Raw genomic sequence first — 22,431 nt, forward strand, 5'->3', positions numbered from 1 at the left:
CAGTTTTCTTTCATGTTGTTGTTGTCTAACAGATGCGTTTGGATGCCACCACACCCGCCTATTGCACAAATCCCTGTTGTCTTCCTGAGCAGCTCATTAAAGTCATTAACAAGCCCCAGGACAATTTGTAGGCCCTTGGAGAGTAGCTGTGCTTGTAGCTGGGAAGCCAGCAGCGACACTCTAAGAGTTAAACTGTGATGACCTGGAACAACACAGCTCCCAAAACCCAGGAATTTGATACGGTTCCACATCTTTGGTGTACTTTGTTATTTACTATACACAGCCTCTGCCAGCTGTAGATGGTGTTCTCTTTCAACCTGGGAAGAAAAGAAGTTTTTTGCCTTTATTTCAGTGTTTTGGGATTTATTTCCCAATAAGTTTTGAATCTTCAGGGGCTTTTGCTCCAGTAAATCCCCACAGCAGCCACCTGCCCTGTTCTCACGTGTAAAACCAGCCAAGTGGGCAAAGCTTCGTGTGGGCTGTGGCCGCAAGGCTGGACCAAGGGGTGCCAGTGGGAGGCCAGAGGAGGCCTCTGATGGCAAGGGGAGGCTGTGCCGTGGGCCAGGCCTTCAGTAGCCCATCCGTGGGTACTCGGTGGAGTCGGCACCCTGGGGTAGGCTGTGGGGTGAGCGGACACCCTGGCTTGTATCAGCAGTAGTGTGGGCAGCAGGGCCAGGGAGGTGAGTGCTGTACGTGGCTCTGGTGAGGCTGCACCTTGAGTGCTGCGTTCAGCTTTGGGCCCTGCACTACAAGAAGGACATGGAGACCCTGGAGCATGTCCAAAAGCTGGTGAAGGGCCTGGAGCACAAGTCCTGGGGGGAGCGGCTGAGGGCACTGGGGGTGTTTGGTCTGGAGGAGGCTCAGGGCAGACCTCACTGCTCTGTGCAACCACCTGAAAGGAGGCTGTGGGGAGCTGGGGTCGGCCTCTCCTCACAGATAACTCATGACAGGGCTGAGGGAATGGCCTCAGGTTGTGCCAGGGGAGGTTCAGGCTGGAAACGAGGCGACATTTCTGTCAGAAAGAGCAGCCAGGTGTTGGGACGGGTTGTGCAGGGAGGTGGTGGAGTCACCATCCCTGGGGGTGTTGAAGGAGAGGCTGGACGTGGTGCTTGGGGACACGGCTTGGTGGTGACACTGGTGCTGGGCACGGCTGCACCAGGTGCCCTTGGCGGTCTCCTCCAACCCCAGCGCCTCCAGGATTCTCAGGGACCAACCCCTCATCCCCCCGCACTCCCACAGCGCCCCCCACAGCGGGCGGGCGTTAGGACCCATCCCACAGCCTCCCTCCCTCCCCCCGCCCCTCCCCGCCGTGCTCCCCCCTCATTGGCCGCGCCCCCGCCCTTCCACCCTCCCCTTTCCCTCCCCGCCGCTCCCCGAGGCCCCGCCCTCCAATGACGTCAGGGGCAGGGCGCCACCTGATTGGCTGCGGGCGCGGCGGCGGCCCCGCCCCCGGGCCGCACGGTTCCGCGGGGGCGCGCGGGCGGGGGCGGGAGGAGGAGGAGGAGGAGGAGGAGGAAGGCTGCGGGGCAGCGCGGCCACGCGTGGGCCGGGAGCGGCCCCGGGGTGTCCGCTCACCCTAGGGGCTGCGGGACGCCGGGAGCAGGCGGTGAGCTGAGCCGCGGGAGCGCGCGTGGGCTCGGAGGAGTGCGGGTAGGGGATGGGAGGAAGCAAAAAGACCCCAAAAAGACCCCAAAATAGACCCAAAATAGACCCAAAAGCCTCAAACCGGCATCAGGGTCTCGAGTGGGGAGCCGCGGGGCGCCGCATTCCCTGCGGGCATCGCCGTGGGGCTCCGCGGGGCTGCAGTGCCCCCGCCCCGCGCTGCCCCGCAGCCCCCCGGCACCCCAAAAACGGGTTTGGGGCGGGTTTGGGGCGGGTTCCGCGGCGCTGTGCCCCGCTGCATCCCATCCCCGCTGCCTTGGGGGGGTTAGGGCAGCGCGAGGGGCTCCTGGAGGCGTTCTGCTGCCCCCAGCCTCCCTGCCCCAAACCGTCCCCACCGGCAGCCCGGACCGCGGTCACCCTACAGATGGTCACCCTACAGATACCCTATAAATACGCACCCCGAGTCCCAGCGCAGCGAGCATCTCTGTAACTTTTTACGCTGCCACTTTCCTCCCTCCGCTGCCTTAGGACAATTTTTCATTCGTTTTTCGCCCACCCGCTGTGTGTGCCTGCTGCTGGCCAGCCCCTGCCCCTAACCCCACTGTGCTCCCCATCCCTGCTCAGGTCCCATACTGGTGTCCCACATCTCCAGGGGCTCAGGCACCGCTTATTTCCCCTCCCCATCTCTTCTTGCCCTTCTTTAGGGATGTGGGACCTTTCCTAGGGCCTCGCCGATTGCCGTGCCCTGCTTGCTGTTTCCTATCAAACCTGACCCCAAATCATCTTTTTGTCTCTTCTGTGGCCTCGTCCACCTGCTGGGCCTTATCTCCGCGATAAGGACGCGCCTGGCAAAGAGGCAGAGGTGGAGGTTTGCGACGGGAAGGTGTGGGCGCAGGGCTCCCGGGACTAAAACCAGAGGGGAATTTGCTGCAGAAGCAAATCAGGAGCGCCTCGAGGTAGGCAGGAGGCTGTAAACAACCTCAGCGTTGGGGAACCCAAACTTCCTGCCCCTTTTTTTGTCCTTTTTCTCCGGTATGTGGCAATTGCTGTGCCAGGTCCTCCTGCCTCATCATGAAACGTGTCCCATGGTAGGTCCCCACGCTGCGTTTGGGGCAGGTGTGGGTAATGCAGGCAGCGTGACCGGGCTCCTGATGTGGTTTGGGAGAGGCGATGAGGCCAGCTGGGAACCTCTGGACGGCAGGAGGGAGACAGATGAAATTTATGAGGGCAGGCAGCTTGGGAACAGGGCGATGCTGCCTGACACCTCCAAATGTGTTAAAATGAACGTGGGGTGGTGCACGAGGTGGTCCCTCCAGGGCTGGAGCAGTGCCGGGCAGGGGCAGGAAGGGAGCGTGTGGCTGTCGGTCTGGATGTATTAACGGGTGAGTTACGGTGCCTATTTTGTCCCTACAGTGGTAACCACAGTCTGCAGGAGCTCAGGTCCTCCTCCTTCGCAGCCAGGCTTTAGGCAGTGTTAGGAGGTAGGTTTTGGGAGTGATGGGGTGAGGACAGAGTGTGTGGGGCAGTTCTAGGGAGGGAGGCACGGGGCTGTGGAGCAGGGAAATGGGCACAGGGTGGTTGAGCAGGGAGGTGGGCACAAGGTGGTGGAGCAGGGACTGCAGAGCCATCCTGGGACATCTGCAGTGGGCACTGGGGGTCTGGAGGGAGCGTGTGGGGAGCAGCAGTGTCAGCAGGTGAAGCGAGGAGTAGCCGTGCTCCGGTCTTCTATCGACTGCAGGGGATGAAGCTGGCGTTGCATAAAACGCTGGCTGCAGGAGCTCGGCCAGGATGCATTGAGCTGTAACGAGTCTCCCCGAGTGCCTGGGCTGACCTTTAGCCACCACCATCACGTCAGCCTTTCTTTATCGACTTCATATCCCCGCAGTGACCATTAGCATCACTTCAGCCAGAGGGGGCTGCTCGGTCTTCCCCCACGTCACTCGAGCCTGGGAATGCTGCTTGTCCTGTAGCTGCTGCCTGCTTGCTGGCCATCAGACTTTGCAGAGACTACCAGTTTCAAATGACAGCCTGCCAGATTGTGGTGAGGCAAGTTTATTACTGTAGCAGGCTGCCAGTCCTTCTGGTTTGCCTGTGATGCGTGCACAGATGCCTGGGACAGGCTGGCTTGCTGCAGCGCTCCCATTCAGCTCCGGGATGTGGAAGCTGAGTACATGCTTGGATGCTGTTAGTACTGAAATTAAAACATCAGAGATGGGTGTCACCTTTGTTCCTTCTGTCCAGAGCCAGAGGGCGATGAGCAATGCCCTGTTTGCAGCCTCACACCCTTTAGTATCACCTGTCAGTGGTTTGCAAGCCGGCTTTGTGCCCACCAGCATCAGCAGCTGATCAGTTACGTGAGGGTCTCCCACCTCCAGCATCGCGTGGCGTATCGAGCTCCAGCCAGAGCTGCAGGTGAACTCCTGCACCCTGAACCTGGCTGCTGCACCGAGATCTGCCTGGCGGAGGAGCAGGGAAGATGAAACAAACAGCAGGTTACCTGGCTGGGCACAGAACCCAGCTCCTGCCCTGGCAGCGGGGAGACAGACCTGCTTGGTGTGAGGGTAGGTGGCGTGGCCGACGGTTCCTCTGGCTGGCTGAGCCAGCAGCATTGCCAGCCTCGGCGCTGGGAGCTGGGCACAGCCTGCAGAGAGGGGCTGGGAACGTGCTCTCTGCAGCTCCAGTGGTTGTTCTGGCATTAATTTGGCACGCACCGCATCTCATCCTATAAACTCTCCCTGGGAAGTGGCGTGTGGTTCTGCTTGTCTGTGTTTGAAGTACTGAAGGCCTTTTCCCTGTGCAGCGCATGGGCAAGCTGCCTTGCTTGAAAAGGGGCTTTCTCCTGCTCACATGGGGCTGGGGTAGATGCTGCAATCAAGTCGATTGTCTCCATTTTGGAGCCTTTTTGGGGCATAATATGGGAGACGGGACTGAAAACTTGCCTCCTCTGCAGCCCTGCATTCATTTTGCGAAACGACTGTGATTGATCTAGCAGAAGGGAATTCATTCACCAGCGGAGCTGGAGGGCAGGCGGGGAGGACAAAACCCCACAGCAGCCTCTGAAATGAATCACGGGCTCTGAAAGGATCCACTGGGGTTAAGGCGTAGCAATGAAAAGCTATTGTCTGGAGCCTGAACTGTGGCTAAAAGCATTATTTATCCCGATTTGGATAGTGGTTGTAGGAGGGTGTGGTATTCCCAGGGACTGCAAAGCCAGTGAGCTTAGTGGTGAACGTGAACTTTATTTGATTGCCTCACAGGTAGCTTAAGAAGATTTATGGAGTAACTCGGTTGTGGAGTAGCAAGTCCAATACCTGGTTTGCAAATAAAACTGCATTTGTTGCACATAAAGCAAGTTTCCTACACATATTTGTATTTTGATTGGAATTTGATCTCCCTGGGCTCTTGATAGTTTGTCTCTTGTAGGTTTTGGGCACTGCTGCCCCTTTTACCAGTGCTTTTGCAGGATAGAACAAGAACCTCACTAATTGGTCCAGCTTGCAAGTACTGGCTTTGATTTTTATGGGAAGTGGCATTCAGTAGATTCTTGTGGTGACTTTGGGCTCAGAGTGGAGCATAGGTTTAAAGGGAGAGATGGTGAGTGGGGAATGGGATATGAAACGGCGATGGACAGACCAAGTTCCTGAGTTTGGATTTGCTTTAGTAAGCACGCTGACGTTCAGATACGTGCCCGGACCTTCTCCAGACAATCTGATCTCCTGGAGCCTACAGAATTGGCCTTGGAAAACCTCCCAGTTTCTGCCTGAGCCAACAGAAGGAGCCTTTCACATGGTCTCTCTGTTTTCTGTCTAGGATGCGCGGGCCAGACTAGAAAGTGAGAAAATGAGAAGAAACGATAAAGAGGCCTCCCCTTCTTCAAGGCTGGGGCAGGATCTGAAATCCTGCTTTTGGGGGCTGGGACGTGGATAACTATCTTTCCTTTGCGGATATGATGAAACAACGAGAGTTTGTCAGGGAGGCCAAATCCAGCTTTGCTGCCCCTGATTCACGGCAGGGTTACGTTGCCTGAATTCCAGGGTGAGAAATCACGGTCGCATCTTTGCTGCATTAGTCATCCTGCAGAGGAGAACGAATTTGACTGACACGGGCAAACCACGAAATTCGCAGGCGTCGCTGGAGACGAAGCCTCCTTTATTAGAGAGCAGAGCCTGCACGCAAGCACCGCCGAGGTGAGGGCAGAGCAGAGGAGGCTTCCCGGAGGAGATGCGGGGAAGCTCCTTGGCTGCCCACCTGGCTGCAGCCCAGGCACCGCGCTCCCCGAACACAGCATTACGCTAAATGCCAGCTGCTATTTTTATTCCTTTCATCTCAAGCCCTCTTTGCAGAGGGGCATTATTAGCATCGAGCATTTCTAGCAGCTCCGAGCTGTTTACCTGATAGGCCACCGTGTTTTGCAGGGACATGAAACGCATCCGAAAAAGCTCTTCAGATTTGTTCCTTCCCCTTTCTTGTTTCCTACCTCCGTTCCCCGCTTATCTTTTAATTTCTTCTGTGTTTCTATTTTTTTTTTCCTGCTTTTGAAACTCAAGCTGTGTCCCTGAGTACGTGATGAAAGCCTGCATGTGTTGGAGTCTCCTTCTGCTCAAACATTTTGACAGAGCCTCCACCCAGCGATTGCTTTCCGTGCTTCTGAAACACGGCTGGACTGGGGGGTGTGTTCGGCAGTGCATTGCCACACCGCTCTTTGTCCTAAGCAGCTTTGCAAGGAGCTCTCCCCCACCAAGATGAAACCGCAGGCGGCTTCTTACATTTCTAGGTTGCAACTCTTAGAGTAAAAAAGGGGAATCAGCTCTCCTGCAGCAGTAATTTTGTCCTGAGCTGGAGCTGAGCAGCAGGCGTTGCAGTTTGTGAAGGCATTGGAAATGCACGAATATTCAGGACAAGAGCACAGGCAATTTACTAGTAAGTCAAGAATTTATTTCCCTGCAGAAGTGGAACTTTGTCTGAATTTGAGATGGCATTTCACCCCAGAGGGCTGATATTGTGAAATCGGAGGGGAAAAAATGAATCTTAAGGCTGCCACCCTGCAAAATCAACCACAACACCCTTGGCTCATTAAGGAGAGTGCAAGCCGGCGTCGTATTGATTTATTGTATGTGCAGGCAGCCAAACTTCCCCTCTCCTCCTGCACAATCTCCAGATCTGTGAAGTCACCTGGATGGGTGAAAGAGTAAGGCTCAGATCACAAGGATATTGAAAGTCTTCTCGTGCGATGGTGTGTTTGTGTTGTGTCCCAGCCTGGTGCCCACAGAGGGGTGATGGCTCCTGTCCTGGTTGCTCTGAATTCAGAGTATCTGCTGGCAGCCGTGTGGCCGGAAAAATGAAAGCAGCCAAAACGAGCTTGAGTAAATCAAAAAAGGAAATGATGAAAGCTCTGATCTCAAATTTGCACGGGTAGCATTTAAATCCTACTGCAAGTCCCCAGCACGGCGTGCACACCAGCTCGTGCTAAATCCCAGTACTCTGAAGAAACAGAGCCTCGTGGCAGGGAGGCAGCTCTCCAGCCTCTGCCGCTGCCCAGGGAGTTTCTTCCAAGTCTCCTGAAGGGAGCCAGCTGGGAACTCTACTGCTTATTTATTTACTTATTTACTGCTTTAAATAGTTGATGGTTGAGCAAGGCAAAAAGGAAATGTGTTCTGCCTGCTGCTTCTCTGAAAGTCTGCTCGGCAAACAAAAAGCCAGCCTCGGTTCATGGGATTTGGGCTCTTTGTTGGTGTTTAGCCAACCTTTACGGTCCTGAGACTGTAGTTCTCCCCTTCTAAGCAGAAATGATTCTTGAATCCCCGAAGTCCCTCTGGGGACTTACTCTTTCTCAAATATTGTCTGTTTAAAGGGAAGCAGCATCTCAGCTGGGTGACTTGGGAAGAGATGCAGCCCCTGCTGGTCCAGCCCAGATGAAGAACCGAGTCAGCTCACAAGGTGCAGACAGCTTGGCCAAAGCAGCTGGGGATCCCCTGCTGATAGGGAAATGAAGTGGAGATCTGTGGCACTCTGCTGGTTTAGGATGGAGGGTGGAACCCCACGCCTGGCTAAATATAGGTCGTATATCAGTAGTGCTCCTGGGCTCTCTTCTCGTATGCAGATCTTCTGTGGTTGGAAACCAGGGGCTGATACAGCTTGGAAGTATCCAATTTCTAAGTGCTGCTTGGATTTTTCAAGAGATAAGAGTGTTTCCCAAGGATCTCCTCAGTTACCAGCACCAGCTCCTCGACACGGTGACCCACCAGCCTCAGGGACGGCCGCCTGCTGCTGCAGAGGTTTGCAGGAGCCGAGAAGTGCTCGGGCAGAACTGTGCCCATTGCTCGAGCAGGGACTTTGGCCAGCTCTGAGGTTTTGTTTTCCCACCGTGTTTTCTTTGCCAGCTTTGTCCTGTCCACAGGCTGCTGGGGATATTTTCCCCAGCATTTTCTTCCTGAGCTGAGATCAGAGGGGTCTCTTCTCCCCGATCCAGCCCCTACCCTCCTTTTGGGTTGCTGTCTACCCCGTGTGGGAAGGATTTCCAAAGCGCCCTTATCTTGCTCTGCTGGAAAAAAATCCTGTCTTTCCTGTATCTGCCGTACAAAAGCTTCATACAGCCAGGGGAATATTATAGCCAGCAGACAGCAGTGGATAGCTGTCAAAAACCTGCTGCCCTGCTGCCCTCCGCCCCCCGGGAGAAGGGTTATCATCCGCCTGTGCATGCAATAAGATCCTCTAAAAGACTTCACAGCGAATATTTGTTATATAATATTTATTATATTTATTCTTTGAGATATTCCTTGTCCTGAGCAGTTCTGGTTTTTCTCTTTAACTCAGTGGCAGGGTAAGGGAAATGAGGAATACAGGAGGGGCTAAATTCTGCTCTGCACGTGTCATGGATCCAGCCTGCACATCACGGCAGGGAAGTGTTGCTCAAATTGCAGTATGCTTGTGTGCATCACAAAAAGCATAGAAGATCCTCTTAGTGCCACTGGATTTGGAAGAAACCCGCCAGCTGAACTGCGTGCCTGCAGTTTCTGTTCACCTGATAGGTGTGGAATGGTGCCAGGTTCCCTGCAGACTGCGAGATGCGCTGGGGTGTGTTTGTATGGGGGAAGGACTAACAGCTACCGCTTTCCTGCTTGTGCCCAGCTATGGTAGGATTCAAAAAGTAGGTGCTTTGTGTTGTTTGCCCTCAAAACAACTTCGTTTTGAAAGCTGCTGAAAAAATAGGAGCAAGCCTTGCTGGTGAGATGGCCGCACACCTGAGCTGGGAGGCTGCTTGCGTGGCGGTTTGTTGGTGACCAGTGGCAGCCAGTGCCACCACCCAGCTCCAGGAGAGGCCAACTGGAGCGGCTGTACTGGGGACCAGTTGATGCTTGCACTGGGACACAGTGACGTGAAGACCAGTCCTAATGGGGACCGGCCTGCAACCCAACAACTTCTGCCCTGTTCATTACCCATTGGTTAGAAATATTTCATTACCCTGGGCAAGATGTTAAATGCTAGGTGCTTGAAGGTTGGATGGTTGTTGAGTTTTTTTTTTTTAATATATATATATAATCACAGCAGCTCTGCTGCAGCTTTTTTACCAACATTTCTCTCTCCTAAACGACCTGCTGCTTCCATTCTGTCTAGTGGCTTTTCTAATCTTAGCGTCAGAAAAAAATATGGGGCTGCCTTCCCATAATCTTTTTGTTTGTTTCCGTAGCCGTCCTGTATAAATTGCTTATTTTTTCGGTGGATAAGCAAATCAAAGGTTAACGTTGAATACGTGACCCGAGCTGTGAGCAGAGGAAGCAGGAGTGGTGGTGGGGTGGTTTCTGAGGTGCTGGGAGTAGGAGCCTAAATCAATAGCTTTTAGCAGCCTCATAAATGTTTCATTTGTATTCCTCAGTGCAGCGTTGCAGAGCTTTGATGCAGGAATCCGTACAGCCTCTTAAATCAGCGTTATCCCTGGGCTGGGTGTGGGTGCTGGACACCATTTCCTCGGGATGCGCTTCGGAGTGCTCCTCGGCTGCTCGGTGACAGCGTTTTCCTTCCTGTCGGGGCCTTTTCCTTCCTGTTTTGGAGCCCCGATTGCGCACAGCCTCCCATCACAAATGAGATGAGCTCGGCAGCCCCAGCTCCAAACCGCAGGGGTTTTGGTGAGGGCTGTGCACCAGCACAACGTAGATACCCCCAGCGATGCTGCTGCCCTGCCATTAGGAGCTGTGGCTGCTCAGATAAGCTCTCGTTTCTGCCCCACTTGGCATGGAGAAGCCTTTTTCTCTAGGCTCTAACATAGCCCTGAGGAATGAGGTCTCAGGGACCTCAATAATTCACAGTGGCTGGGGGAGAAAGAGAGACACCCACAAACACTTGTCCAATACAGGCTCTGGAGGACCTTGGGGTGGGTATGAAAGGCGTGAGCAGAGCGTGATTCAGGCCCTTATCTGGCCATCAGCCCCTGCTTGAGGTCATCCGTGGGCGGGTGCTGTCTCGGCGGGGTCGGTGTCGCAAGCCTCCAGCATCCCCGTGGGACTCAGCACCCTGTCTGCCCTGAGTCCCTGCGCCGACAGCCGATGGGTGCCAGGGCTCACGTCTCACCCCGAGCCTGCCTGGTGGCAGGTTGGGCATCTCCCCAGGATCCCATAGCTCAGGAGGGCAGCCTGGGTGCTCGCAGGTGAGAAAGACCCTTTAAAACTTAAGGCTTGCAAAGCAGCAAGGTTTAGATTTCCCCCAAAAAGCACCCTGCCAGCTCTGTGTGTGCCAAATTACTGATTCCTAAAGAATCAGGTGAATGGACAGACGTGCTGAAACGCTACCAGGAAGGGTCTGACCCCACCGAGCTCTGTGACTTGTCCCTGTCTTTAGCCCAAACTCCCTTTTTAGCCAGGGAGAGCTGCTTTGGATGCAGCACGAATGCCATCTGCTGTAGTGCCTGCCCTGGCTTTGCTCTCCCTGCTGTCATGGCGGGGCCCAGCGAGCTGCTCCGGTGTGCTTGGCTGTGCCGAACAAGCCGAGGCTTTGTGGCTGCTGTGCTGTGTCTGGCAGCTTGGCTCAGGTGCTTTGTGCATTTCACAGTCACATTTCCCTCCCCCCAGCGCATCTTTGTGCATCGAGCTTGGAAAAATCACACTGCTCATTTACATCTCAGGATTTTTGTTTGTTCACATAATTTTGGTGTTTTTTGTTTGTTTGTTTGGTTGTTTTTTTTCTTTTTTTTTCTTTTTTTTTCCTGAAGGCTCATTTATCAAACCTCAGGGCGGTCGAGTTATCAACTTCAGTGCTGACTTTCTGCCCTGAGAGAGGACTGTGTGTGTTATCTGTCTGCCTACTTCAGTTACATAGGGCAAAAAATTGGGCTGGCTAAAATATTTTACAGTGAGCGACTTGAATTCTGTCATCACTACCAACTTGATTGGTCCGAAGGCTTTTTCTTCCACAGGCATGGAGCACTTAAATGAAATAGTAGCTTATAAAAGCGTTGTGTTTCCTTCTGCCTGTCTGTTAAAAACCATAAATTAGCCGTCTCTTTTATCCTTCTCTGTGATGTGAATCTGTACAGAAAATGTTGGAAGTCACGAGAATGTCTCGTGAGTTTTATCAACAAAAACTGCAATGAAAGGCTTTGGTAGAGGTGGTTCAGAACTTTGGGCTGGTGCCGGTAGCTAGATATTCCACAAATAAAACCAGTAGCAATTGCCTTTCCTAAAGCTGCAATAATCTTCATGGAAATCAGAAGCCAAACCTGATTTGTGCTGAGCCAAGAACAGGCTGGTGCCCTTTACCCTGGATAGACTGCTCTCCTAATGCTGTTTTCGAAGGAAAAATACTCTTCTGCGGTTTGCCAATCCCCTCGAGGGGCTGTTGAGACAATTTACCCTCGAGTTTGGGTTCTGATTGCTTCACTTTGCTGCTCCGTTGCTGAAACCAAGGAGCAGACTTCCCCCCTCGCGCCCCTGCCTTTCCTTGTACAGCCCGAGTCGCATTGCAGGAGGGTGCTGGAGGTGCAGGGGCACCCGCTGGTGCTTCGTGTCTGAGGTCCTCTGACGGTGTAGCAGGGCTGGAGAGCAAACGTGTGTGTAAAAAAAGAATAATCCTTTATCTGCTCGTCTCTCCGCAGGCTGTCGAGCTGCCACCATGTCAGTCAGCGTCCACGAGAACCGTAAATCCCGGACGAGCACCGGCTCCATGAACATCTTGCTCTTCCACAAAGCTTCCCACCCGGACTGTGTGCTGTCCCACCTGAACACCCTGCGGAAGCACTGCATGTTCACCGACGTCACCCTGTGGGCAGGGAACCGCTCGTTCCCCTGCCATCGGGCGGTGCTGGCCGCCTCCAGCAGGTACTTCGAAGCCATGTTCAGCAACGGGCTGCGCGAGAGCCTGGACGACGCGGTGAATTTCCACGACAGCCTCCATCCCGAGGTGCTGGAGCTGCTGCTGGACTTCGCTTATTCCTCGCGGATCATCATCAATGAGGAAAACGCCGAGTCCCTCCTGGAGGCTGGGGACATGCTGCAGTTCCACGACGTCCGAGACGCAGCAGCCGAGTTCCTGGAGAAGAACCTCTACCCTTCCAACTGCCTGGGCATGATGCTGCTCTCGGACGCCCATCAGTGCCGCCGACTCTACGAGCTCTCCTGGAGGATGTGCCTGGTCAACTTCGAGACCGTTCACAAGAGCGAGGACTTCAACAATCTTTCCAAGGACACTCTGCTGGACCTCATCTCCAGCGACGAGCTGGAAATTGAGGATGAGGAGAAGGTCTTTAAGGCTGTCCTCCAGTGGGTGAAATACGACCTAGATGAGCGGAAGGCTTATCTTCCAGAGCTGCTGAGGAATGTTCGCCTGGCCTTGCTTCCTTCTGAATGCCTCAAGGAGGCCTTGGCTTGTGAGGACCTGATCATGGTGGATGAAAGGAACAAGCTTGTCTTGGACGAAGCCATTCAGTGCAAGAAGAAGATCCTCCAGAATGATGGCGTTGTCACCAGTCCCTGCGCCAGGCCCCGCAAAGCCGGCCACACCTTGCTGATCCTGGGAGGACAGACCTTCATGTGCGACAAGATCTACCAAGTGGATCAAAAAGCGAAGGAAATTATCCCCAAAGCAGACCTGCCGAGCCCGCGGAAAGAGTTCAGCGCCTGCGCCATTGGCTGCAAAGTGTACATCACTGGTGGCAGGGGCTCGGAGAACGGGGTCTCCAAAGACGTGTGGGTGTACGACACTGTCCACGAGGAATGGTCCAAAGCCGCCCCCATGCTGATAGCTCGCTTTGGGCACGGCTCAGCCGAACTGGAAAACTGCCTCTACGTGGTTGGGGGGCACACGGCAGTGGCCGGGGTCTTCCCTGCGTCACCCTCGGTGTCCTTGAAGCAAGTGGAGAAGTACGATCCCACGGCCAACAAGTGGATGATGGTGGCTCCGCTGAGGGACGGGGTGAGCAACGCGGCGGTGGTGAGCGCCAGGCTGAAGCTTTTCGTCTTCGGCGGCACCAGCATCCACCGGGACATGGTGTCCAAGGTGCAGTGCTACGATCCGCTCGAGAACCGGTGGACAATCAAAGCGGAGTGCCCGCAGCCCTGGCGTTACACGGCCGCCGCCGTCCTGGGCAGCCAGATTTTCATCATGGGGGGGGACACGGAGTTCACGGCCGCGTCCGCCTACCGCTTCGACTGCGAGACGGACCAGTGGACGCGCATCGGGGACATGACAGCCAAGCGCATGTCCTGCCACGCCTTGGCCTCGGGGAATAAACTCTACGTGGTGGGGGGCTACTTCGGGACTCAGAGGTGCAAAACACTGGACTGCTACGACCCCATGTCGGACACGTGGAACTGTATCACAACGGTGCCTTACTCGCTCATCCCCACGGCTTTTGTCAGCACCTGGAAGCACTTGCCGTCATGAGGGGCAGGGCTCGGGGGCTCGTAGCCAGGAGTTCAGTCAGGTAAGGGTCTCCTCTAAAACTGAAACTTGCTCTTTTGCCTCAAATGCATCTCCACACACCGCACACAAGCCACAGGTTCCAGTTCACTTGCTTTTTAATGAGAAAGGCGCATTAAAGGCGGGAGGGACATCACACCAAAAAAGAAAAATAAACTCCACGGTGCTGAAAAATAAACTCCATCGTTTCAAGATGGTCTTATCCACGCCTCCTGTCGTGGATATGACCATAGAATACGTACTGTCCCCATGTGGTTGAGGAGGTTACAGTTCCTAAAGGAATTTAAATTTGAGACCTGGAATACAGTAGGGCAACACATACTTTGGAAGAAGTCTCAGTGGTTTAATACTGGTATCTGGGTGGTTGGTTTGGAGCTGCTGAATATGTAGGCAAGTGACCCCTAGGATGCTGGAGAATCCCAAGTCTCTTTTTATGTTCTGTATTTACATTTCAGTGGGTAGCAGAAGCTTAGAAGCCTCAGTGCATTTGATGGTCCCGGTGTTTATTTAATATCCAAGCTGTTGCTTGTTACATCAGAACTTCTGAGACTTGTGTGTGAGACCTGAGTGGGAGGGAAGGGGGTTTGGAACCAGCAGAAGAACGTGTTTATCGCTGTGTTGGGCTGTGTGGGAATGAGAAGGTTGGTGGAAGCTCCTGGTGTCCTGTGTGGTTCTGGTTCTCACGTGCCCCGAATCAGTGTTGGCACGGCTGGCAGAGGGCAGCTGCTTCCTCCTCACCTCCCCAGCAGGATGTTTGGTCACTGTTCTGCTCACCAGCTCTGCACATGGTCACCGATCTGTGCCGAGATGTAGCTGGAGGAGAAGGCCACAAGCTCTCTCGCCTTGCATTGTGGAAGCAGAGGTGTCGGTGCTCTCCTTGTCCTCTCTCCAGCAAGTCTGTAACACCTCTGCTAGCTCTGCCTGCAGGTTTCACCCTGCAGCCTCCCGGCTGGGAAACCCTTGCCTCTGGGGACAGGATTGATGAGCTTAAGGTTTTATTGGGAGGTGGGACCATGGGGAGGGAAATTCTTCTGTATCTTCATCAAAATCCACTTAACAGAGCAGGGAGTGCTGCCCAGTGCCTCTAACACCCTCTTACTTCCCCGCTTTGTACTCGGTGTACCTGGGAATCACCCAGCGGGTGAATTACTGCAGTGCTCAGGCATTTCCTCATGATCTCTGGATGCCAGCCGGGAACCGAAGAGAAGCTCCTGGCACCTCTACCAGGCGTTTGCCCAATGTGACCTCCTGCTTGTCTCAGGTAGAAAAGCACCCGGGGCATTATTCTGGCCTTTGATTTGCAAAAGGCCGGGCTTTAACCTGGGCTGGACCACACTGGCAAGAGCGGGAAGGGTTAAAAGGAGATTTCTGAGCACTTTCACAGCGCTGGAAGATAATGGCCTTTCCAAATTCTCCTCCTCAGGCGTTGCCTAGCATCTGTCACAGTGGCTCAGTAATCTAATTAACTGCCACTCAGCTATTAAATATTGCAGCCAGCAGTGTGAGGACTCCATCGTTTTCAGTGCGGGTCAATGGGGCCCCCCTTTAAGAGCTGTCCTAGAGCTGAAAATTAATTTTCTCTGGTAGCAGATGCGTTTGAATATTAAAGCTCCACACCAGCCACACTGCTGGCAATAGGAATGGGGAAGGGTTTGAGGTGAGAGTTGGTTCTTCAGCCACCGAAGAAAAATCAGTCCCCCAAAACACAGAGCCTTGATGTTTTCTCTCCTGCCTTTTTCCTCCATGCTGTATTGGGATTGATCAGACCTAATAAAGATCTTTGGGGGGTTATGTGATATTTTTCACTGTATGCTGGAGCCTGGCACAAGCACAAGGGAATTAGAAACTGTAATATGCCAACCTACAAATAAAGCTGGTGAAAAGTCACTGTGTAAGGGTTTTGTGTGCTTTCCTGGCTTCATTTCCACTCATTGCTTAAAAGAAGAATTTGAAACGTACATGAGTGAGATTTTTTTCCAGAGAGAACATTTTTTTACTTATTTTTAACATGAATAGCTGAGATAGCTGGCTACAGGGTCCTGCAGCTCCTCCATCATCCCCCAGTGCATGAGGCAGGGGGTTGCTGTCTTGCAGCTCCCACAGCACCAGGGTTTGTGCCATGATGGACACTTCGCTCCCTATAGGGTCCCCTTTCCAAAAGAGGGACCCAGAGGCAGGGTGGCCAGCGCCTTCCCTGCTGGTCTCTCCTGGTGTCTGTGCTCATTAGGAGCAGGCAGCCCCTGCTCATCATATGGGGAATGCTCCTCAGCTGGAGAAAGCAGCTGGGCAATTGTCTGGTAGGAAGTAGTATTTTGTACACTGGGCCAAAAACAAAACCAAAATCTCACCTATAAACCTGCGAGGTTGCTTTCACACCAGCCCTGAGACCCAAATAACACATCCTTGAAAAACATTGATGTTAAAGCACGGAGCCTGCTTTTAATTTAAAGCATAAAACTGCTCAGCTGGACCCGTTTCCCCCAGGGCTTGGCCTCCAAACCTCCCCAGCTGGAGCCGAGGCCAGCCTCATGGAGCTCCTGGTGCCCCGTGACAGGGATGCCACAGAGCCAGGGCTGGGGCACGATGAGGGGCACACAGCCTGGAAGCCTGCCCACGGGCACGAAGCTGCTGTGAAATGGTGGAGCTGGTGCTGCCGGGGGGCTTTCTGGTGGGACCTGCTCCTACGTTGCCTCTCTGCCCTGGGTGGAGGCAGAAAGTTGGGCTAAAGGTGGGGTTAAACTCGGGCTGAGCTAGCTGCAGAGCTCCCCCAGGGATGGTGGCTGAGGCAGTGAATCGCTGCAAAGGGGAAACAAAATAAAGACACTGCTCCTACAACCCCCCGTGTTCTTAAATACAAGTGAAGCCCAGCCAGGAGCTCTGCCCCACTCGGCTCTTGGGTCTTGCAGTTTTGGGGAGAACCTGGCCCACCAAGCTGCGGGCTCTCATGCTCTGGGGCGAGCAGCTTCCCTTTCACCCGCACACCTGCACGCTCCCCTGCACGCCCACGGGACCAGCTCCCGGGCTCTGATTCCTGGGGCACATCCCAGAGCTGAGAGCCGATGCCGTGCCCCGTGGAGGGCCTGGATGCGGTACTGGCACCCCAAAACCTCCCGCCTGCCCTGGGCAGAGGTGGCAGCACTGAGTGGTGGAGGCTGCAGCCAGGCGCTGGTTTTCTTTTGGCACCAAAAAGCTGAACTTTGGCCCCAAAGTGCCCGTGAGGGTTTCGGCAGCCTGCCAGGCCCAGTGCTATATTCTGGTACTGCCAGGCTGCGGTCACACTAAGCGTCGGATCTGTTCAATGACTCTTTTCCTGATTATTTAATTACGGCAGAGATAACGAGCCTTTTACAAGCACGGGTTTGGCTTCCCTTCTGCATGGAGCTGGGGCAGCTCTCGCCGTGCAAGAAGACACAGGTTTTTGGGGCCGTGCATCACTCCTGGCCACGTCCAGCTCGCCGCCGGACACCTCACTCTGCACAAGCCCTGGGTGCCTGCAGCAGCACCCAGAGCAGCTGAAAAACCTCTGGAAAAACCTCCCTGCTCCTAACCCGCTCGCTAGGTGCTAGAAACCTGTCTGTTGTTGCCGGAACAAAGTCACTGCTGGTTTCTGTCGTGGCTCCCAGGGAAAGGCATTTGCATGAGCCCAAGAGAGAGGCAGGAGGAGCAGGGAGGGCAGCGCTGCTGCCGGGCGGGCGGCTGGTTGTCTCCCGAGCCAGTTTATCAAGCAGCGTTGGAAGGGAGTGGCTGGCCCGGGGAGGAAAGGCAATGAAAATCAGGCTTTTCCTAACCCTGGGCAGATGGAAACATGTGCAGTCTGCGCTCGGTCCCAGACTGCGGTAATCAACCCCTTGGAAGCAGCAGGCGTAGGGATGGTTTTGGAGGAACCGGTGGAAAAAGAAACAAAAAAGAAAAAAAAAAAAAGGTTTTTTTTTGGTTTGCTTTTTCTTGGTTTGCTTTTTGTGTTCATGCTCGTGGCCCTAAACACACTGACTGCTCCCCCCCCCGCACCTCTCTCTGCAGTCGGGGGAGGACAACAGGAGCTGCCAGCATGTAAAACCCTTTCTCCGTGTATCCCAGAGCCTGCAACGTGGCGATTAATGACCTTTCTCTTTCCCTCCCCAGATACAGGCCTCACATCCACGGCCCCTTCCTCGCTGCTGGAGCCGGTGCAGCCACCGAGTCCCCTCCTGTCCCCCTGCACAGGACACCAAGGAGCCTCTCACATCCTTCCCCGGTATCTCAGGGGACACAAAGGACCGGGCCGTCACTGCCAGGCTGGGCACAAGGGACACGGGGGGCACAGGGAGGGCGGCTGGTGGATGCTGGTGGCCCGATGTGAGCAGGGAGATGAGGATGTGCACCGGGCTGCATCCCCCGGGGCACCCTCAGGTGCTTTATGTTACTTGGTCATGGGGGGGTTAAGAGATTTATTTTTGATTTTTGTAGGCAGTGAGCTTGCTGTTGGTGCTCCCTGCTGTTTGGGTGACGTGGAAGCGATTTTTTGCAAGGAAAAGGGGCTGGGAAAGGGGGGCCAAGGGAAGGGCTGAGCCCAGTAGAGAGCACCTTGCTCCCCCCAGCCGTGCCAAGCCCAGCCGAAACATCACAGCGTGGGAGCTCTGCAGCGCCGGGTGCCTTGGCGAAACGAGGCAGGTGCCTCTGGTTTTGCTCTGTGGAGCTTTTTGGTGTTTTTATTCCCCTCCTTCCTCACCGTGGGCCGGGGGCCAGGCAGCTCCCCGCGCACAGCTGCCGGGGCGCGCGCCGCCGCTCTGCCAGCGTGCCAAAACTGCGGCACCGCGGCGAGATGCCCCGGCGGATAAAGCCTGCTGCCTGCTCCGAGCAGCTCTCCGAGATTCCCCTCCGTGCTCTCCCACTCTCCAAACAGTGTGTGGGTGAGGGTAATTAGCAAACGAGCAGGAACAGAGGCTGGCTGCGTGGCTGGGTACACTCGGGGCCTTCGGAGGCCTCTTGCCTCTTTTATCCTTGAAGGGAGAGCAGAGGGAAGGAGCAGCACAGGGCGCACAAGGGGTGGGCTGGGGAGGGAACCGCTTCTCCCACACATCCCAGATGGACATTTGGGTGCTCCCTGGGGTCATCTGCGGGGTTTCTGGCCATCCACGGGGGCACACGGCTCTGGGCTGGCCTCATTCAGCAGTGTCCTGCAGTGGGTACCCGAGGCTTGCCTTTCTCCCCGTCATTCGGCAGCGCTGTATCCTGGCCAGCGGGATGATGCAACGCACTGAAAGCCCTTGTGTGCTTCGAACAACAAAGCCTTTGAGGAGCAGCAAGCGCCCTTTGCTGCCGGGAAGAGCCCTCTGGGTGCACAGCCCTTCTGCACTGCTCTAAATGACACTTATTTACATTTCGTAGGGTTTTTTTTCTTTTTTTTTTTCCTTTTTTTTTTTTTTTTTTCCTCCAGCTGCCTGCGAACTTTAATAAAAATGATGATCTGGGAAACCATTTGTGCCTTTTTCACAGGAGTCCTCTCTTCATTCCTAAGCGAGTTGGAGTTCGGTCTAATAACAGGGCCGAGGAGTAATAACAGGCTTGGGTGGTTCGCAGCCAGCCTCCTGCAGCCAGCCTGGCCCTAATTACTGTTGCGTCAGAGCTTGGGAAACTGAGGCACGATGCGGAGTGTCTCACCCCAGCTGGCAGGGCTGGGAATGAAGCATCCCCTGTGACAGGAGGAGACCCCACAGGCCTCGCAGGCCTCGCAGGCCTCACAGCGCCTGCCAAGGAGGCCGAGAGGGCCTGCCCCAGGCCCTGCCATGCTCCTGCACAGCAAGCGGCCATTTTTAAGGAAGAAGAGAAAAATTTCCACTTTTGGGTTCCTTATTTGTCTTCTCGTTGCTGCTGCAGCTCCCGAGAAGGGGCCCTGCTGGCAGGCGGGATGGGATTCCCAGCTGTGCCCCAAGTCACAGGGGGCCAGGGCTGGATTCAGCCCCATGCAGGAGGGCTCCGGGATCTCCCCCACAGCTCCAGCTTTGCTCCAGAGGGCTGTGAGAGATTTGGGGTCGCTGCTGAGCACCTACCAGCACATATCGGCACAGACAGTGCAGGATGATCCTACACTGTTGTGTTTGCCTGCTGGTACTAGCAGGGGACGCAGGGATGGGGACACAAAGCAACCCATGGGCATTAGACACGGAGGCTCAAAGGGGTTTGGAGCCTGAGTTTTGTGGTCATAGAAGAGGCCGGGAAGGTGTCCCCGGAGCAGGCTGGAGAGCAGACATGAGCTGGGCAGAGCTGAGCACGAGGCCCCATAGCGAAAGCTCATTAAGGAGCCCTTTGAGAAACCAGTTCAGGGCCCAGAAATTACTGCTGGATGAGCAGGAGGATGAAAAACAGGGAGAGAGGGAGTGTGTGAATAAAATCCCTTTCAGTTCTGTTGATTCAGGTTTCACACAGGACCCTGGGACTTTAAATACCGGCTCGGAGGCTCTGCGACAGGCTGGCTTTGATACGAGCCATGCAAAGGCGTGCGCTTTTGTGTTTATTCTGGAGCCTGCCCGAAAGACAATTCAAAAGCAATCACCAGCTGCTGTGACAGCAGCAACCTGTTGCTAAGGAATTAAATGCGATGCAAAATACAAAGCTTCCTCAGTTAGCAGCTACAGAGTGAGGGGAGTGGGAGATGGAGGGAGCAGAGCAGAGCTGCGGCCAGCTCTGGTCAGGATTTTAACTGGGGGGGGGACAGGGGAAGAAATGTAGATTTTATTTATTTATTTATTTATTTATTTATTTATTTATTTATTTTTGAGAGGTTTTTTGGCTTCTCAACATGTCAAGGTCAGCTTGGTTTGGGAGTGCATGGGGGAAGGCCTTGTAGGGTGGCTTTGTGGAGCTGTGAGCTCCCAGGCACCACAGGAAAGAGCCCCATGGCACAGCCAGCCCTCGCTGCTGAGCGTCGGGAGCTCAGACGTGCCCCAGGACCCTGCCCTTGCTCAGCATCCTTTCAGCCCCACTCTTCCCCAGTCTAGAGCTGGGACTTGGCTCCCGAAGCACTTATGAGGAGCTGCTCAGGCAGCTCATGGGTCCAGACCCCTCCCAGGCCCCTGACCCATGTCTCAGACCTCTGTCCCCAGGCACCGACCACGCTGGGCCTCTCCAGAGGCAAAAGGCCGAGTCTCCTCTCCTGTATTTAAATGAAACTGAAAGAGCCTTGTTGGGTTTTAAATATGCATTTTCCCAGCTTGACCCCAGCTGCCCTTGAAATAATACCATTGTGCAACGAAGCCCTGCGGGGAATTCTCAGCCGAGCTCATTCGCCCTTTTTCACTGGAGTCAATTAAAAGCAGAGTAGCTGGTGATTTAATACGTCCGGTGTCTGAGACGGCCCCGCATCCATACAGAGGCTGGCTCTGGCCATCCCAGGAAATGCAGATGTTTCCAAGGGCAGGAGGAACCATTGCCACCACCTCCCCGCAACCAAACAGGGATTTTCAGCTGGGCCGAATCCCTCTCGCTCCGGTGCAGAGCACGAGACCTGCAGCGGGACTCCTGGTGTGAGGAAATAACGGAGGCTGAGCTTGTCTTTTTCTTCCTCCCTTACAATCTCCCTTTGCTTTCCATTTCACCACCTCCTTATTTAATGTCATCGAGAGTTGTGCAGAGCCATCAGTGCTGCTCGCAGCAGTGTGACCTACTTTATCGTTCCTCACTGACTTCCTCGCTGAAATGGGGAGCTCAGAGCCCACCCAAGCCATTCAGCATTTCTCAGCTGAATAACAAATCCAATTACATAGAAGAAAGCCCAGCTTTCACGCTGTCAGTGCCCGGACATCTCACTTCCCTCTCCCCGGTGCTCGCTGCACCTCTGATGGCTGCGTCCCACACAAGGACCCCTCTGTACGCCTGCGGGCCCCTCTTCCAATGCCGATGAGGTAAGGGTCAAAGAGGATGGACCCGGGTTATCTGACATGTCCTTACACTCCTGACATCCCCTGGGGAGCTCAGAAATCACATCATGTGTGGTTTCGAAGTGCTGGCTGTTTTGGGAAGCTCTCCGGGGCCGTGTGGGCACAGCACAGTTTGTGCTCTTTAGAAAACTGATGGCACTTTTTTGTCCTGAGCATGGTTTAGGAAGCCACAGCGAAGTGCTGACATCCAGTCCCCACACAGCACCTGCCCCAATTGCCCTCTTCTGGGTCACCGTCTGCAGGCATCACAGACATAGACAGACAGGGGGACGCTTCCCAAGCCAGCCCCCTCCACTGCTCCCCATGGGGCCGGTGCCCTCCTGGGCTCCTTGAGGTTTCCCACAGGGCTCTGCTAATGACTCACTGCTCCTGCTCGGCTCTAATTACACTCCTGCCTAATTACTTTTGCCAGTTTGGCTGGAAAGATGCAGCTGGTGGGAATCGGCTCTTTGGTGAAAGGGGGGAAACAAAGAGCATCTGGAGATGCTGAGCCCTGGGAGACGCCACGCTGCAGCGGGAGGTTGGGGGATTGGGAAGTGCTGGCCGGAATACATCTGGTGCTAGGCACGGCCATGGGAGTGCAAAGGGATTTAAACGGGACCCCTCCTGTGGCTCAGCTCGGCCCCGCTAGGGAGCAGGAAGCCTGGCATCATCCCTGCTGGGGACCGTGGGGATGGCCTCTAACCAAAAGCGATGGTTGCTGCTTCTCTATAGCATCAATGAGCAAGTTATTGACCCAAAACAGGAGCCCCAGAGTGCAGGAAGAAGGTTCCCAGTCCAGCATGGGAACATCGTGGTGAGGAGATGGGTGAGACAGAACCAGGCAAGGGGCCCTTCCCTGCTGCAAAAATCAAAGTCACCGCCATGGCAGAAATAAGAAAATGATGGGAGGGAATCACATTTATTTATGCTCCTTTTAATCCACATACTCCTGTGTTCATTACACAGTCACATCCAGCACAGGGATGGGCACTGGCACCCGTGGTCAGCAAGGCTTCATCCGTGC

General features: G+C 54.6%; 1 protein-coding gene across 5 annotated transcripts; it reads left to right on the plus strand.

The window, feature by feature from the left end:
* Positions 1-1,445: 1,445 nt before the first annotated feature.
* On the plus strand, positions 1,446-18,966 carry KLHL25 (kelch like family member 25). 5 transcript variants are annotated; one of them, XM_027466175.3, is made up of 3 exons: positions 1,446-1,606; positions 11,687-13,513; positions 17,632-18,966. In XM_027466175.3, exon 2 carries the CDS (start codon positions 11,704-11,706, stop codon positions 13,471-13,473), a length of 1,770 nt encoding a protein of 589 aa, XP_027321976.1. In that variant the 5' UTR covers positions 1,446-1,606; positions 11,687-11,703; the 3' UTR covers positions 13,474-13,513; positions 17,632-18,966. The 5 variants fall into 5 exon arrangements, with proteins under 5 accessions (XP_027321976.1, XP_027321975.1, XP_027321977.1 ...); XM_027466176.3 differs by lacking the exon at positions 17,632-18,966 and adding an exon at positions 3,016-3,083 and having other exon boundaries at positions 1,484-1,606; positions 11,687-15,396; XM_038185051.2 differs by lacking the exons at positions 1,446-1,606; positions 17,632-18,966 and adding exons at positions 2,510-2,558; positions 3,016-3,083 and having other exon boundaries at positions 11,687-15,396.
* Positions 18,967-22,431: the final 3,465 nt, after the last annotated feature.

This window comes from Anas platyrhynchos, chromosome 11 (genome assembly GCF_047663525.1).
Source record: "Anas platyrhynchos isolate ZD024472 breed Pekin duck chromosome 11, IASCAAS_PekinDuck_T2T, whole genome shotgun sequence".
Lineage (NCBI taxonomy): Eukaryota > Metazoa > Chordata > Aves > Anseriformes > Anatidae > Anas > Anas platyrhynchos.

Coding starts and splice junctions, on each gene's coding strand:
- KLHL25 (XM_027466175.3), top strand. CDS start 11,704: ATGTCAGTCAGCGTCCACGAGAACCGTAAATCCCGGACGAGCACCGGC.